The sequence below is a fragment of the Rhinopithecus roxellana genome, chromosome 16 (genome assembly GCF_007565055.1).
Source record: "Rhinopithecus roxellana isolate Shanxi Qingling chromosome 16, ASM756505v1, whole genome shotgun sequence".
Taxonomy (NCBI): domain Eukaryota; kingdom Metazoa; phylum Chordata; class Mammalia; order Primates; family Cercopithecidae; genus Rhinopithecus; species Rhinopithecus roxellana.
In genome coordinates this window covers 117,833,874-117,849,155 of record NC_044564.1, presented here as the reverse complement: position 1 = coordinate 117,849,155, position 15,282 = coordinate 117,833,874, and the positions used below count along the sequence as shown (strand labels likewise).

Below are 15,282 nucleotides of genomic sequence, written 5' to 3'. Positions count from 1 at the left end.
GAACATTAGTCGAGAATTTTCTGAAGGGCCTTTCTGATCGTGTCTCCACCCCCAAGTTCTGCTTCTCCTCAACCCTTGTTCCTGCCAGGGAAATACAGAACCATGACACATACGGTGAACACAAATATTATTTTAATCTTATGGTTCCTGTTATTGCAAGTACCCAGGCAAGTTCTCCATGTAAAAGCCAGGGTGAGGTCAGGACTTGGAAGGTCCCAGAAGAGGTGGGGTGGTTGAATGTGATGCCAACACGGAGGTGGGTCCCTCCCAATCCCAAGCCCATCTGACCTCTCTCTCCCTCTTCCCACAGAGAGTTGTCTGCACTGCTGGTCTCAAGTGGTATCCTCACCCTGCTCTGATTCACTGCGTCAAAGGCTGTGAGGTGAGTCACCAGGAAGGCACTCCTCAGTTCCCTGGAAATAATCCTGCTGTTGTTATTGTTATTGTTATATTAATATTGGCTATCCTTTGCCATACCTACTGAGTGTTGAAAATATCCATTTAGCAGACTTCTTGGACAGAGATTAGCAGCCTCATTTTACAGATGATGGAATTGAGGCGCAGAGATATAAAGAAACATATTAAAAAGCATAGGGAATGGAGTTGGGTTCCAGGCCAGGCTTTTGTGGCTCCAGAGCCTGTGGTCTACAAAATATGGAATCTGTAAGAAAGGAAGGGCAGGAGGCTATAATGATTTACTGTCTAGAATATGCTAATGTTGGAAATTTACCAACATTGTTACATTTAACCTTTACAGAGTCATGTGAGGTGGTTTTCTTTTTAATTTCCATGTTACTGATGACCTTTACTTGCAGACCTATTCCTTCTGCCCCACATCTTAGTCATTTACTCATGCCTCAACCCCAGAAGGAATATGAATGCCTTACACCTAACCATTGAGCTGAAGTGGAAGAGCCTTAATAATCCTTAAATTCTATGACTTCACAGTTGAGCCATTCCTTAGAGCTTGGAATTATAGAGATCTGGCTCGGTGTGTCAGTGACAAGCTTGGGAGGACTCAAGAAGCATGGTTCTTGGGACATCAGCTGTGTCCTGAAGGGAGGGCTGTCCACGGAACTCAAAGACATTTCTGTACATTACTCTGCCCCTTGTGGCTCTTCCCAGCTGGCAGTGAAAAAACGGTCCCAAATCCCTTCCAGGTGGATGGCCGAATCTCTGTGGTTCATCCAGAGCCCACTGAGGAAAATGCAGGTGAAAAGGATCAGACTATGCCCTAGAAAAATTTGTATTTGATGAAAGTCTTAGAACTCCAGAACCAGAAAGACTCTTTTACTAATCTCAACTAACCTTTTATTTTTAAAATGGGTAAACAGAGACCCAGGCAGTGGCTGGATCTAAAATTTGATGGAATGCCGAAACTGGGAAGGCTCTTAATTTGATCTAGCTCTATTTTCTTGGTGTATAGAGTAGAAACCAAGGGCCAGAGAGGGGATGGAATGTCCAAGTTTGCACAGCATGATAATCACAAAGACAAAACATGGGCCCACTCTTCTAATGTCCAGGCTGGTGCTTTTCTCCTACTGCCTGCCTATGATCCATTCCCTAATCTGTGTCACAAGACAGTCCCTAGGTCATACATGTTTTTCTCTGCATTGTTGAGGGATTTCCTGAGGGTACTTGACATTGTACTTGACTTTAGGAACCCCATTCTCCCAGGCTTCAATTAGGGATGGCAAAATCAAAGCCAAGGCCCTGTGGCTGTTGCTTACTTCTATCTCTTTGGATCAGTCCAGCATTTTGGGAAAAGAAAGCTTGAGTTACCTGGGCACTCATTCTGCTGAGTCAGCGGTCTGGGCAACCAGTGTGACAGCGGAATTCAATCCCTCCTTGGACTCAGCAGTGAGACCCAAGAGACCCTCACCTGTCAGACTCTGAGCCCTGTCAGTGATGTTTATCGCCTTTGCCCTTGCAGGTGCCCCTCATCTCCTTTCCTCTTTAGCTTTGTTCTAATAGTGCCTTGTCTGGAGCTGAAAATTATGCTTAGAAGACATACAAACTCTGGGACTATCAGCCTCAAGTATCCAGAGGTATCCAAGATAAAGAAAGGGTTTGGGGACCCTTGAGCCCCTGTTTTCTGTATCATGCTGGGTCCAAAGTGATCATTCACTCACTTGTTCATCAAAGCTTCACTGAGAACCTCTTATATGCCAGATACTATTCCAGTTCTGGGAATATATTGGTGTTAGTCCAGTGAAAATAGTAACTATGCTCTCCTTGAGTCATCTATGTTATCTTATTGCCTGTCATCCATCCATCCATCCATCCATCCATCCATCCATCCATCCATCCATCCAGCATTTTAATAAATAACCATTTATGGAATCTATATTTGATAAAGTTTTGCACAAATACCAGACATTTTGCTAGCAATCTAGGATACATAAATGGATGATGCTCACATTATAGTGAAGGATATAGACAATTAAAGAGATAATTTTAAAATCCTGAAGAGCTATCACAAAATCAAATACAAGAGGCTATGGCAGCACAGAGCATCCTGAGGCTATTAGGGGTGACATTTTGGAGAGCTATCATTTGAGCTAGATCTTGAAGGATGGTTCATTTGTCCGAATGCGTTACTAGTAGAAGTAGCAACATGAGCTACACCAGAGACAGGAGAAATCTCTAAGTACCAGAGCTTTTCTCATGTTGTTCCCTGTCTCTAGAAATTCTCTCTTCTCCACCCCCATCTAATTAACTCCTACTCATCTTTATGATCTCAGCTGAAGCGTCATTTCCTCAGGGACACCTTCACTGAGTTCCCTGTCTAGATCAAATCTTTCTACTCTTTAATAGCATCACATACCTCTTCTCCATAGCTCTTATTAGAGTTGAAATTAGTTAATTAGATGTGTGATTATGTGATTAAAGTCTGTCTCTTCACCGAAGTATAAGGTCTGGAGGGGTAGGAACTATATCTATGTCGATTCACTATTGCATTCCTTTCCTTAGCATAATGTGTAACACATAGTAGGAATTAAATACATAGGATTGAATAAAGATAAATGGATGGATGGGTGGATAAGTGGATGAAAGGGTATGGTTGCAGGAAAGAACATATAGGGTAGAGTAACTAGTGATGGGACTGGAGAATGTTTTTCAGGGCTCAAATAAAAAAGTACTACCTTCATTTAATTTTTCTCTTTTTCCCTAGCTACTTCTTTACCAAGCCAGTTCGTTTAATTCTAAGGAAGGGACAATTAGTCTCCATCATTATTCTGTTCATTTATTACATAAAAAAGAACATAGCCCACAGGTAGACCTCCTGAGGCAGGAAGGAAAAGAAAGGGTTTATCCTTTATTGTTTGTACCCCGCTGTTCTAATGTGAATGTGATGTGTTCATTCTGGTGGTCACACAGCAGAGTCACATCTGAACTCACAGCCATGTGCATGCATACTCACATACCTGAGCTTAGGTCTTCCTTGCTCTTAGAGCTCTGTCTAGCTGTGATCTTTTTAGGACTCGAATAGTGGAGTGAGGAAATGAAATCTGGCATCATGAGTTCAGGGTGCAAAGGTTCTGTGAGTGAGAATTTGGAACACAGAGGCAAAAGCCAGGAGTGCCACCTGGGATGGAGCTTGGTTCTTTCTGGAGCAGTGAGGATGGGAAGGGAAGACCACTGGATCACAGAAGGCATGCTCGGATGCAAAGGTGTTAAACAAATGACGTCTCTTTCCCATGAATGAGTTACTGAGCTTTAGAGACCCCAACCAGCACTTTAATCAGAGTGGTTTCACTTTCATCTGCTTTCTATATTTAAATGTCACACAATATTGCATTTGATGGTGAGGAGAGGGGTAGGTTCACTATTTTGAGAAATCACTGGACTAATCTGGCCTCTTTATTTCATTAGTGGGAGTCCTGAGGCCTAGAGGAGATAAAGCTACTTAACCAAAACCACGAAGTAACCACCCCATTGGCTGTGGTTGGGAGGACTAGAACCCAGGTTTTCTCAATCCCTGCCAACTGCCCTTGACACTACGCCAGTACAGTTACATTCCACTGCAGAAACATTACTAAGAGCCAAAGTTGTGTGCAGCCTTAAATGAGGTGATTGGGAGGCAAAGACAAACTAGACATTGCCCATGTCCATGAAGAGCTCACAGTCTTGTACCAGCTACAGAAACGTAAACAGACTACAGAATACAATGTGCTAGTGGTTGGGATTAGGAAATACAAGTGACTGGGGAATCCAAGAGACTCTTGGACTTTCCCCTAAAAAGACTCTGGGGTTCAGATAAATAAAGGCTTGACTCTATTATCTTTTCTTCATCTTGGGTGTGTCCCAGGGTGGAGAAACACATAGAAGAAAAGAAATAAAGCAGCATATGCTAGAACAGCCGAGAATGATGAAGTAAAAAAACCATAGAGCCAACTTAGATTTAAATCACTTACTCTGACTGTGCCAGTGTGATTTTGGGCAAGTCCCTGTCTTTGAGTCTCCACATCTTCATCTGTAGAGTGAGAAAAGCAATACCCACCTCACTTATTGTTTGGAGAGCAAAAGAAGAAAACAAACACGTAAAACATGTGACATCAAGTATATCTGCTCTCCTTGTGAGAGGGAGCCCACCATCACACACAGACCGTGATGCCAAATTTCTATGAGTTCTTACATTTTATCTTTTGTTTTTTAATACTTCTTGGGGCAGTTTACATTCAGCTTCCTAACATATTTGCATATATTTTATTATAAATTATGTTTTTAATTACTGCTGAAAAAAGTGGGAGAAGGAGGCTCACGTTTCCTGGTCATGTCTTTGAGTAAAATGAGCCCTCTTTCTGGAAGATGTAAGTCATTTAATTTGTGGTTTTGCATACCCAAGCACACAAGAGTATGTCTCTCAGCATAACTGTACTCTAGTTGGAAAAAACTGGGTAACAGTCTTTATGAATGGTACAAAGAAAGATAAGAGTCTTTATGAATGGTAGAGGTGATAACTTATCCAAGGGGGTGTTGGGGATGTGAAGCCTGGCCAGCTAATCGTGGAGGGCTGTGAAAAGATGACAGACACCCGAAGGACTGCAGACGTCAGCTCCCACTCACTCCAGGATGCTAACAAGGCCTCATTTCCTGCTTCTCTCTCACTTTCCAGCCCTTCATGGGAGATAATTACTGTGATGCCATCAACAACCGAGCCTTTTGCAACTATGACGGCGGGGATTGCTGCACCTCCACAGTGAAGACCAAAAAGGTAGGCCAGGGTGCAGTCCTCGACAGCTGCCTCCTGCCCGCTTCTCCAGCTTGTGGGGCCAGGATCACTCCTACATGGCTGGACAACCCTTGTCCTAACTGTGCCAGCACTGTCCACAAGCTTTATTTCATTTTTTTTTAATTCTTTTGGTCAGTAGTTGAACTAATATCATGGGCTAGGCCCTGGTTGATTTTTACAGATGTGGTTCTCAAAGCTTAGAATCGGGTACGGAAGCAGATAATAAAACTGCAATACATACTTTCAGAAAGGAAGGATGAAGTGCTTGGGGGGCTAGGCGAGAGGTCAGAGAAGGCGCTGCAGAGCAATAGCATCTGCACTGAAACTTGAGGGATAAGAGGAAGGGGTGAGGAGGTAGTCAAAAGAATGGTGTCTGTAGCAGGAGACTGGCAGGTAAAATCCGAGAGAACATACATTTTTAGGGGGTAGGGCTGAAGTCTAAGAGAGAGAAAATAGTACATCCCTAATGAGGTCATTTACAGTCTTATGGGCATTTAATTATCTCTTATTTGTCATACCTGTAGAATTAGGGAAAGATGGTCATGGTCATGGTTTTTTTCTTTATGTCAGGTTTTTTTTTCTTTATTTTTTTTTTCTTTATTCTTTAATCACCCAGGAGTGATTCAAGTGTTTATAGTAAACCAAAGAAAAAACATTCGATAGATGCATGTTAACCCCTCACAGAAAAGTGGCCACCTCCATTTTTCTCCGACTGCCACTGAGACCAGAGTGAGGAGCCCCAGCCAAGAGTTGGGAGGGCGGTGGTAACCCAGCCAGCCTGGGCTGAGAAGCGTTCTTGTGATGAATGAGTTAATGGAAAACTATTTCTATTTTTATATTCATCTGCAATCTGAGCTGAAAGATCATTTCATCTGTGTCATTTTAAAGAAGGGGGAACTGAGTTTCTGAGACAGGAAAAGCAAAGAATCATAGTCAGTCATGCCTAAAGAGCCCTCTATGACTATCTTGGCCCGAACGTTTCATTTTATTAATAGGGGCACTGAGGCCCATAAAAGAGGAATGATTTGTCCCAGGTGACAAAGTGAGTGATAGAAAGAGTGAGGTTCCTGGATTCCAATCCCAGTCCCTTTATTTTGCAACATCCTTAGGAGAGTTGGTTTCTTCAAGAAAGAAGCTCTAACCCAAAATACAGGAACAAATAGGACAAGACCCAAGGAACACATTCTAATCGAATGGCTGTTACTGAATCTTTTGGTTGAGGAATAAAAATTCTGGGATTGTCCAGGATCAGTCAGTCCCATGTAGGCAACACTTTTCAGATGCCTACCCTTCTTTGGTTTCGGTTTGGTTTTGATTTTTGATAGGACACTGAAGGCGTACAATTTTTGCTTAAGTAGGGGACAATAAAATTCATTTTCTGTTAAGGAATTTTATCATTTTTTTCTAATTATGAAATAATGCATATTGGAAAATTCAGAAAGAAGAAAACAAAAGAATTCACTTATTATCTTAAAACCCAAAGAAAACCACTGCTTTTTATTTTGGTGTATTTTATTCTGTGTATTTTGTTAAGTGTGAGGGTATTTTTGTCTATGTATATATCACTGACTTTCTAGCTTGCAATCTTGTTTTGCTTAGTTTTGTTTACTTAGCATAGGAAATCTTAGACATAAGAATTATTTGCACTGAGCACAGTGGCTCACACTTGTAATTCCAGCACTTCAGGAGACCAAGAAGGGCAAATCACTTGGGACCAGGAGTTGGAGACCAGCCAGAGCAACACAGGCAGACCCTTGTCTCTACAAATAATAATAATAATAATAATAATAATAATAATAATAATAATGTAGCCAGGTATGGAGGCGCATGTCTGTAGTCCCAGTTACTTGGGAGACTGAAGCAGGAGAACCATTTGAACTCAGAGAGGTCAAGGCTGCAGTGAGCCGTGATCATACCACTGTACTCCAGCCTAGGCGATAGGGTGAGACCCTATTTCAAAATTTAAAAAAAAAGAAAAAAAAATCTGATAGTAGTATAAACGTCTCAGCTGTATTTTTTGCTGCATTGTTGTTTATTATATGGTTGTGATGTATGATAATTTATATAACCATTTACTTCAACTCTTATTTTTAACTTTTGGATTATTTCTTTTTTCTTACAACTAAAAAGATGCTCATGAGCATCCTTGCACATAAAATACTTTTATAGCTCTAATTATTTCTTTATCGTTGATCCTTACAATTGAAATGCCAAGGGAGGGGTGTAAGCATATTTAAGGCTCTTGATAACTGTTTCCAAATGAATATAGTAAACAATATTATCTATTTTCTTCCATTGGAGTCAACCACCTTTGAACGTGAATGGACGATGAAGTTTGTATTTGAAAGAGAAGTTTGTACAGAATTATGGCTCCATCTGACACCAATGGTTGGAGAAAAAGCAGCTCTATTTAAAATAACGTTCCTACCTATTGTAACTTAAGTACTAAAATATGAAATATGAAGCTGACTTTTTGACAGAGAACTTTCCAAAATGGATTCCTCTCTCTACGGAGTGCATTGTGGGAATATGAAGTCATGAGATTGAGGTTCAGGTGCAGATTCCAAATATTTATTTATTTATTTATTTATTTATTTATTTATTTATTTTGAGATGGAGTCTCGCTTTGTCGCCCAGGCTAGAGTGCAATGGCACGATATCGGCTTACCGCAACCTCTGCCTCCCAGGTTCAAGCGATTCTCCTGCCTCAGCCTCCCAAGTAGCTGGGATTACAGGTGCCCACCACCACACTTGGCTAATTTTTGTATTTTTAGTGGAGATGGGGTTTCACCATCTTGGCCAGGCTGGTCTTGAACTCCTGACCTCATGATCTACCCACCTTGGCCTCCCAAAGTGCTGGGATTACAGGCATAAGCCACTGTGCCTGGCCAGGTTCCCAATTATTATAGTAACTTTACCATATACATATTATTTGAACACCAAGCCACCATTTTGGCTCTCTGTTCCCGTACTGAGTTCAAGCGCAGCAATTTCAGACTCCCAGGCCCTGAGATAAGCACAGACTCTTCACTAAGGAACCCCAGAACCAGTTCTTTGCTAGCTCTGATGTATTTCATACTCTTTTTTTCTTCCTTGTCTACCCACATTATAAATGTAGTTGGGCTTTTTGTGTTAAGAAATCCTCTTCTTCCACTTTAAATTCTTGTTTCTTCTTGTTGGCTGAGGGTATGGAATGCAAATGGCCAAGCTGCCTTCATCCAATGAGTTGAATGTCCATTGAGGATCTCTGTGTACTCAGCACCAGACCAGGTTGTGGACAGGCAGTATTTCTGCCCTTGTGAAACTTGTAGTCTATTAGGGGAGCCTGTTATTAAGCAGGCAGCCACACAATTATTGCATTTAATTACTTTTGTGGAAGAGGCAATGATGAGGAAGTGTGAGATTTTATGGAGAACAGCATGAAGGTCCAAGAAAGCTTCTCTGAGGAAGGGACATTTACATGGAGATCTGAAGAGGGAGCAGGAGTCTTCCTGGTGAAGGTGAATAGTGGTTGGGGGGTAAAAGGGGAAAGATCTCTTAAAACTGTACATGAAGTGTGGATTAGAGAGACTAAGGGCCTCCTTTATGGCAGATAGGACTTTGCCATCATTATTTCAGTTGTGGACAGGTGTTTGGGGCTTTTCAGATGCAAGATTCCTAGAAGTCTGACTTCTGGAAAAGAAAAGTGTCTCAAATTAAAATCACACTTCCTACAATTTAGATTTCTCAGTTTGACTTTTAAGGGAACTTCAACTTCTTGAAACTTTTCTCCTCTTTCTTGGACACCCCCAAATGCTCCCTGCAGTAGACTGGCTTAAAGGTGGTGATAGATGGAGACAATAAATAAGAACACAAGACTTCCCCAAGTGAACCACTGCATGTTTCAGACACTCTGCCAGACACTTGGTCTCTGTAATCCTCTTTAATTCTCTTGTCAACACAGAGAAGTCACTATTCTTATCCCCATCACACGGATGAACCAGTCTGGGCTTACAGTACATATGGGACTTGCCCAAGTTCACTTGGCAAGTGAGTGGGAAAGCCCAAGTTTGAACCCAGTTCTGTCTGTCTCACAAGTTCTGCTTTTTCTCCTGCATGGTGCTGAGTTTCAGAAGAAAGCACATGGGGTGCCTATGTCCTCAGCACAACTCGGCGTGACCCTCCCCATTCTGGTTGGAGACATTTCACCATGAGCCCAGACTGCCAGGGAACCTTGGGGGTGGGACCCCTCCCTTGGCAAAGAGGAGAGCAGTTTTTCCCAGCAGCAGCAGGGATGGGGTTGGGGGAAGATAAGTCTCCCAGCCTTCCCATCATCCTGACATCCCCGGGAGCCCAGACAGGAGTTTCCCCTGGGCATCCACAGGACAGAAGAAAGTGCTGGTTTCTGTTTCCACCTTCCACCGTAGGAAGCCTCTCAGAGAAGGAGAGAGGTTACTTTCCTTTCATGCCTCTGCCCTTACCTGCTGGATAGGTCCCACTTGTCCCCTCAGCCCCAGTCCCATATCGTGAGACATTCCCTTCCCTTATGCACCCAGGCTAGCACTCAGAGAAACTCACCCCTGGGTGACTTTCAAGCAACTTTCTAAATTATAGGAATTCAGTTAACTGAGCACTTACTATGTGCTGGGCTATGGTTGGGATCTCTGTGCATCTCTCACTTAAACTCCAGAATGTTTCAGCCAAGTAGAACGTTGAGGTTGAGGGAAGTGGAATCATTTGTACAAGGTGACAGAGCTGTGTTTGGGATTTAGGATTTCCTAACTCTGAATGAATGGTAATAGCTAAGAGTTATTGCTTTGCTTTACATGTCATTTCATTTCATTAGCACAATAACCCTGCTGTAGATGTTGTTCTTTTTTCCTTTTCTTTTTCTTTTGAGATGAAGCTTCACTCTGTCACTTAGTCTGGAGTGGCTCACTTCAGCCTCAACCTCCTAATAAGCTCAAATGATTTTTCCACCTCAGCCTTCCAAATAGCTGGGACTACAGACACACACCACCACACCATGCTAATTTTCATATTTTTTGTAGAGAAAGCGGTCTTCCTGCATTGCCCAAACTGGACTTGAACTCCTGGGCTTACGTGATCCTCCAGCCTCAGCCTCCCAAAGTGCTGAGATCACAGATGTGAGCTGCCTAGGTGTTATCTTTTTAATCCTCATTTTATAGATGATGAAACTGGGGCTTAGAAGGGTTAAGTTCACACAGTTAGCAAGTGGTAAAGCTAAGATGCAAACCAAGAGAACTTAAGCTGCACAGCACCTGCCTGTAACCCCTGGGAACATCTTTTTGCAATGGGCTTGTGTCTTGCCTAAGCATCTTGTCCTGCCCCTTGTGGGTGATCTTCTTGCTTTGTAGACCTCCAGGAATGAAGTTTTTGGTATGAACTCCAGGCCCAGAGTTAAGCACTCAGCATCTTCTCCCAGACTTCCTTCTTGCCAGTTTTCCACCTAAATTTCTTCCCGGTTCCCAGGGCTAGGGCCTCTGTGATGCCTTGGCACAGCATGATGACTGTCTGCTCCCTTCATTCTCCCTCCCATATTTGTCTGTACAGACACCAGCTGTTCCCCACATCCGCCTTACGGGGTGACCTGGACCCGGCTGGCAGACAAGAGCAAGACAGTGCAGGAAACTCTGTCTGACAGGGGTGTCCAATTTCCCACCCAGACACCTGCCTGCAGTGTGAGGCAGACAGGAAGGGGCAGGACTCAGCCTCTCAGGATGTCAGTTTATTATTTTCCTGTTGGAGCCTTGAGGAGCCTCAAATACAAAGCAGATTTCCAGAATGGTCGCTCCAATGGTTTTCCTTCATGACAAAAAATATTGAGTTTATAATTGGAATCATTCTAAGTAAGCATGTGTTGGGGTGTGAGGGAGAAAAGGGAAACAACCTTAACATATTCAACATACCAAAGCTTTCTAAGGTGTGGTGGCCTGGAACACTAGTTGTGGTCATGTTTCAGATGGCTGCTAAGAGATTGATTCTTATAGATGTCTAGGGAGTTGGGGTATAGTCCTGGTTCTGTGACTTATTAACTCTGTGACCTTGGGTAGGCCAGACTCACTTTGGGTTTTTATGTCTTGATATTTGAGTTAGATTCCTGTCTAAGAACTCAACATACCAAGGCTTTCTAAAAATGTGCCTAAGCACTCTTCACATGGCTTCCTGGATGAGTTGGTCATTGAGCAGGAAGCGGAGGGGTAGTTAAGACTGAGACCTACAGAGAATAAGAAGAGGTTAATCCCAGAAACACCTCTCAGCACAGGATGGTGCACCCAATTCATGCAACTATGTGTAGGGCTGCAATATTTGCTAAATGACCAATTTGCTAAATCTTAAACCCTACCTGAATGAGAACATGGTTTCTTAAGAAAGGACATTTATCATTGGTCTAAGAAGGTTAGTGATTCTATAAGATATGGAAAAATAATCAACATCATTACGTGGAGAGCAGCCTTCTTAGCAGAGTGGGTGATAACCTGTATCAACAAAGGGCTGGGTGTTGGGTAGCTGACTTGGGGATGTACGTCAGTGTCTCTTCTTGACCCAGCAGCCAGAATAATCCTTTTTTGTTGTTGTTGTTGAGACAGAGTCTCGCTCTGTTGCCCAGGCTGGAGTGCAGTGGCATAATCTTGGCTCACTGCAACCTCCGCCTCCCAGGTTCAAGCAATTCTCCTGTCTTAGCCTCCTGAGTAGCTGGGATTACAGGCATGTGCCACCACACCTGGCTAATTTTTGTATTTTTAGTAGAGACAGGGTTTCACTATATTGCTCAGGCTGGTCTTGAACTCCTAACCTCACAGAATAGTCCTTTTAAATCAAGTCAGATCACATCATACCTCAATGCAAAGACATACAGTTCCTTCCCATTTTACTTGGAGTGAAAACCTAAGTTTTCCCAGTGCCTACAAAGCCCTTGGGAAAATGTGGGTGCTTTTCCCACCCACATTGCTTCTCTGACTGCCCCCTTCCCACTGTGTATGCCTTTTCTTATTCACCTCTGGCCCTCTGGACTCCTTGCTGTCCTTAGCTCAGCTCAGGCATCCTTCTACTTTACAGCCTTTGTCACTGTGTCACTGGCAATTTCTTTGGCTGAGAACCCTCTTCTATTCATCCTCATGACTCACTCCTTCACCTCTTTCAAGTCTTTGCCCAAGTGCCGTGTTCTCAATGAGTCCAACGCTGACCACCCACCCCACATCACCCTGGCACTCCCACGTTCATTTGCTTTGCCTTCTGTTTTGGTTTTTCTTTCTTCCCTAATACTTATCACCCTGGAACACACTCTAAAATATATTTATTTATGATCAGATGACCCCTACCCCTCTTGATGCTAGAATGCAGAATTAATGAGGATAAGAATGTGCTTCTTGTTTGTTGATAGATTCCAATTTCCAGTGTACCTCAATGTTTCCTGTCCAATAGTATGTACTCAACACCCACAAATAAATACTTTTTGAACGAGTGAATTTAGGGTAGTACCTGCTGTGTGATAGATACTGTACTAGGCCATGAACAAGAACCTGGTCCCAGCTGCACTGAGTTCATGTTTTATGGATGAGTAGCCAGACATTTAGAGTATAGCAAGTACTCATGGAGACACAGCAAGTCAGGAGGTCAGCGAAGTTTCCTAGGGAAGGCAACAACAAAGGCAATACACGAAAAGTACAGAAGTTATTTCCCAGATGAAAGGAGTAAGGGAGGACCAGAGATAGGGGTGGGAGGGAAAAGGGTATCTCTGGCCAGAGGAACAGGCTGTGCAAAGGCCCAGACACTAGGGAAAGTGTTAAGGAAATTATAATTCCCTGAGTATGCCCAGAGCATGGTACAAGGGGAAAAGGGATGAAAGATAAGCCTAGATGGATAAGCAAGGCTTTTATCACCCAAGCCAGGGAGATTGAACTTTATCCAGAGGCCAGTGGGGGTATTCAGGAGAATTTGAAGCACTGAGCCAGTCTAGGGAATCCCAGAAGGCCTTTTAGAAGAGGGAGTAGATATGCTTAACTTGGAGGATTAGTAAGAGACAACAAGCAGATGGCTAAGCACACTAGACTAACTCTTCCATATTCAAAAATTATTGGCTTCTGGAATGTTATTAAATCCCATCCCTCCCCTGGCCCCCCGCTTTGGAATGTAGCCCTGACTTTTTCCTTATGGATGAAGTAGACACTCATTTTATCTTGGTCATTTTATATTGGTCCTATGATGGAATCCAGCCCTTCTATCCCAAAAAGTTATCAGCATAATTACCAACATTATTACCACCACCATAATCATTACCTCACTGTCAAAACCATCACCACCATCACCACTAGCATCATCATTTATTGAGCCCATATTTTATGCCATGCATTATGCTAAATGCTTTACTTGCATTTCATACTTTACCCAACATGCTTCTGTGTGGTAGGACTGTTGGTACCTCCTTTTTACAGATAGAGAAACTGAAGCCCAGAAAAGGGAAGTAACTTGCCTTATAGCATACACCAAATTCAGCAACAGGGCAAAGACTCAAACATGTCTTTTTCTCCCCTAGGTCAGTGCTTTCCTCCAATTTACCCATATTTTTTCCACTTTATCTTCCATTTATCCACATGACCACTTTATCTTCATTTAAACAAGCTTCTGTATACATTAACTGTTCCATGTTTTATGCCAGGTACTGTATCCATCCTACATTTAAGAAACTTACAGGGGAATCCTTGTCCTTGGCGTCATGCCTTTATGTACTTGGTCCTCATGAAATCTTTCCATCAGCACTGTGAAGACCCTAAGATTCAACCAGGTGAAGTGACCTGTCAGTGATGTGGCCCCCACAGCCAGCAGGAGACAGAGTCAAAGCTCTCTGACCATCAGCACAACATGACTCTTGTCCCTCCTCGACCAGCACCCCCACCATGCTCTGCTAGTTACTTCCCTGTGGAGTCTGAGTCAGAATCCAGCCCCTGCATGTCTCTCAGCTCTAGACAGGATCTGCAGCCAGGGCCTTGTGGTACAGTTGCCTCAGCTGCATTCCTGAGCCACTCACACTCACAGATGGAGGTGTTCTCCTCAGCAGCTCATCCAGAGGGAGAACCCACGTGCCGGAGCACCATCTCTAGCCCCGAGTAAAAAAGGAGAGAATCCTGGCAGTCATGGCCCTGGCTTGCTAACAGAATCCCAGAGTGGGTGGCCAAGCCATTTATGGGACAGCCTAGCCACATGATGCTGAGAATCCCCAAATGTAAACTGGCCACCATGGTGTTCATGCTGTGGGTGGTAGGTTTTCTTGGGAGGCCGCTTCGGGGAGAAGGTGGGGAGCTGCTTGGGGAGTCAGGGAATCTGGCAGTTGGGCTCAGAGCTCTGATTTTATCAAGATGTGATTCTTCTCTCTATGCCTCAGTTTCTTCATCTGTGAAGAGAGGACCCTGACTCCTGCTCTGCCGTCCTCCTGGGGCATGGTACTAAGGAGTGCCAGGCCACCTGCCAGTCCACTGACTCACCTCTTTGCATCTTAGTTTCCTTTAAGATGTAAAATGGGGATAGTAAGAATAGTTACCTCTTAGCATTGCTGGGCAGAGTGAGTAAGGTAATGATACACATTGAGTTTAGCTCAGTGCCAGGCACATAATAAGGATAAAAGTTATTGGTGATTAAAAAGACAAAGCAGCAGTCAGCCTTTTCACGTTGTGAAGAAAATACCTTTTTTTCCCCCTTCTTTTTTTTTTTTTTTGAGACGGAGTCTCGCTCTGTTGCCCAGGCTGGAGTGCAGTGGCCGGATCTCAGCTCACTGCAAGCTCCACCTCCGGGGTTTACGCCATTCTCCTGCCTCAGCCTCCAGAGTAGCTGGGACTACAGGCGCCCGCCACCTCTCCCGGCTAGTTTTTTGTAATTTTAGTAGAGACGGCGTTTCACCGTGTTAGCCAGGATGGTCTCGATCTTCTGACCTCGTGATCCGCCCGTCTCGGCCTCCCAAAGTGCTGGGATTACAGGCTTGAGCCACCGCGCCCGGCCATTCCCCCTTCTTTTTACTCTCACTTGCTGAAAAGCTCTCAAGTGTTTGAATT

At 43.5% G+C, this 15,282-nt stretch overlaps 1 protein-coding gene across 2 annotated transcripts in view; it reads left to right on the top strand.

Annotated features, from left to right (window-relative positions):
- PAPPA (pappalysin 1) overlaps positions 1-15,282 on the top strand; it is a 250,880-nt gene that overhangs the window by 227,227 nt on the left and 8,371 nt on the right. For both annotated transcript variants that reach the window (XR_004053931.1, XM_030919309.1), the window contains exons 20-21: positions 311-382; positions 5,120-5,218. Coding sequence is in view for 1 of the 2 variants with exons in the window: in XM_030919309.1 (XP_030775169.1) it covers positions 311-382; positions 5,120-5,218 (171 nt within the window). In the remaining variant the exon portion in view is untranslated. The remainder of the gene's footprint in view (positions 1-310; positions 383-5,119; positions 5,219-15,282) is intronic.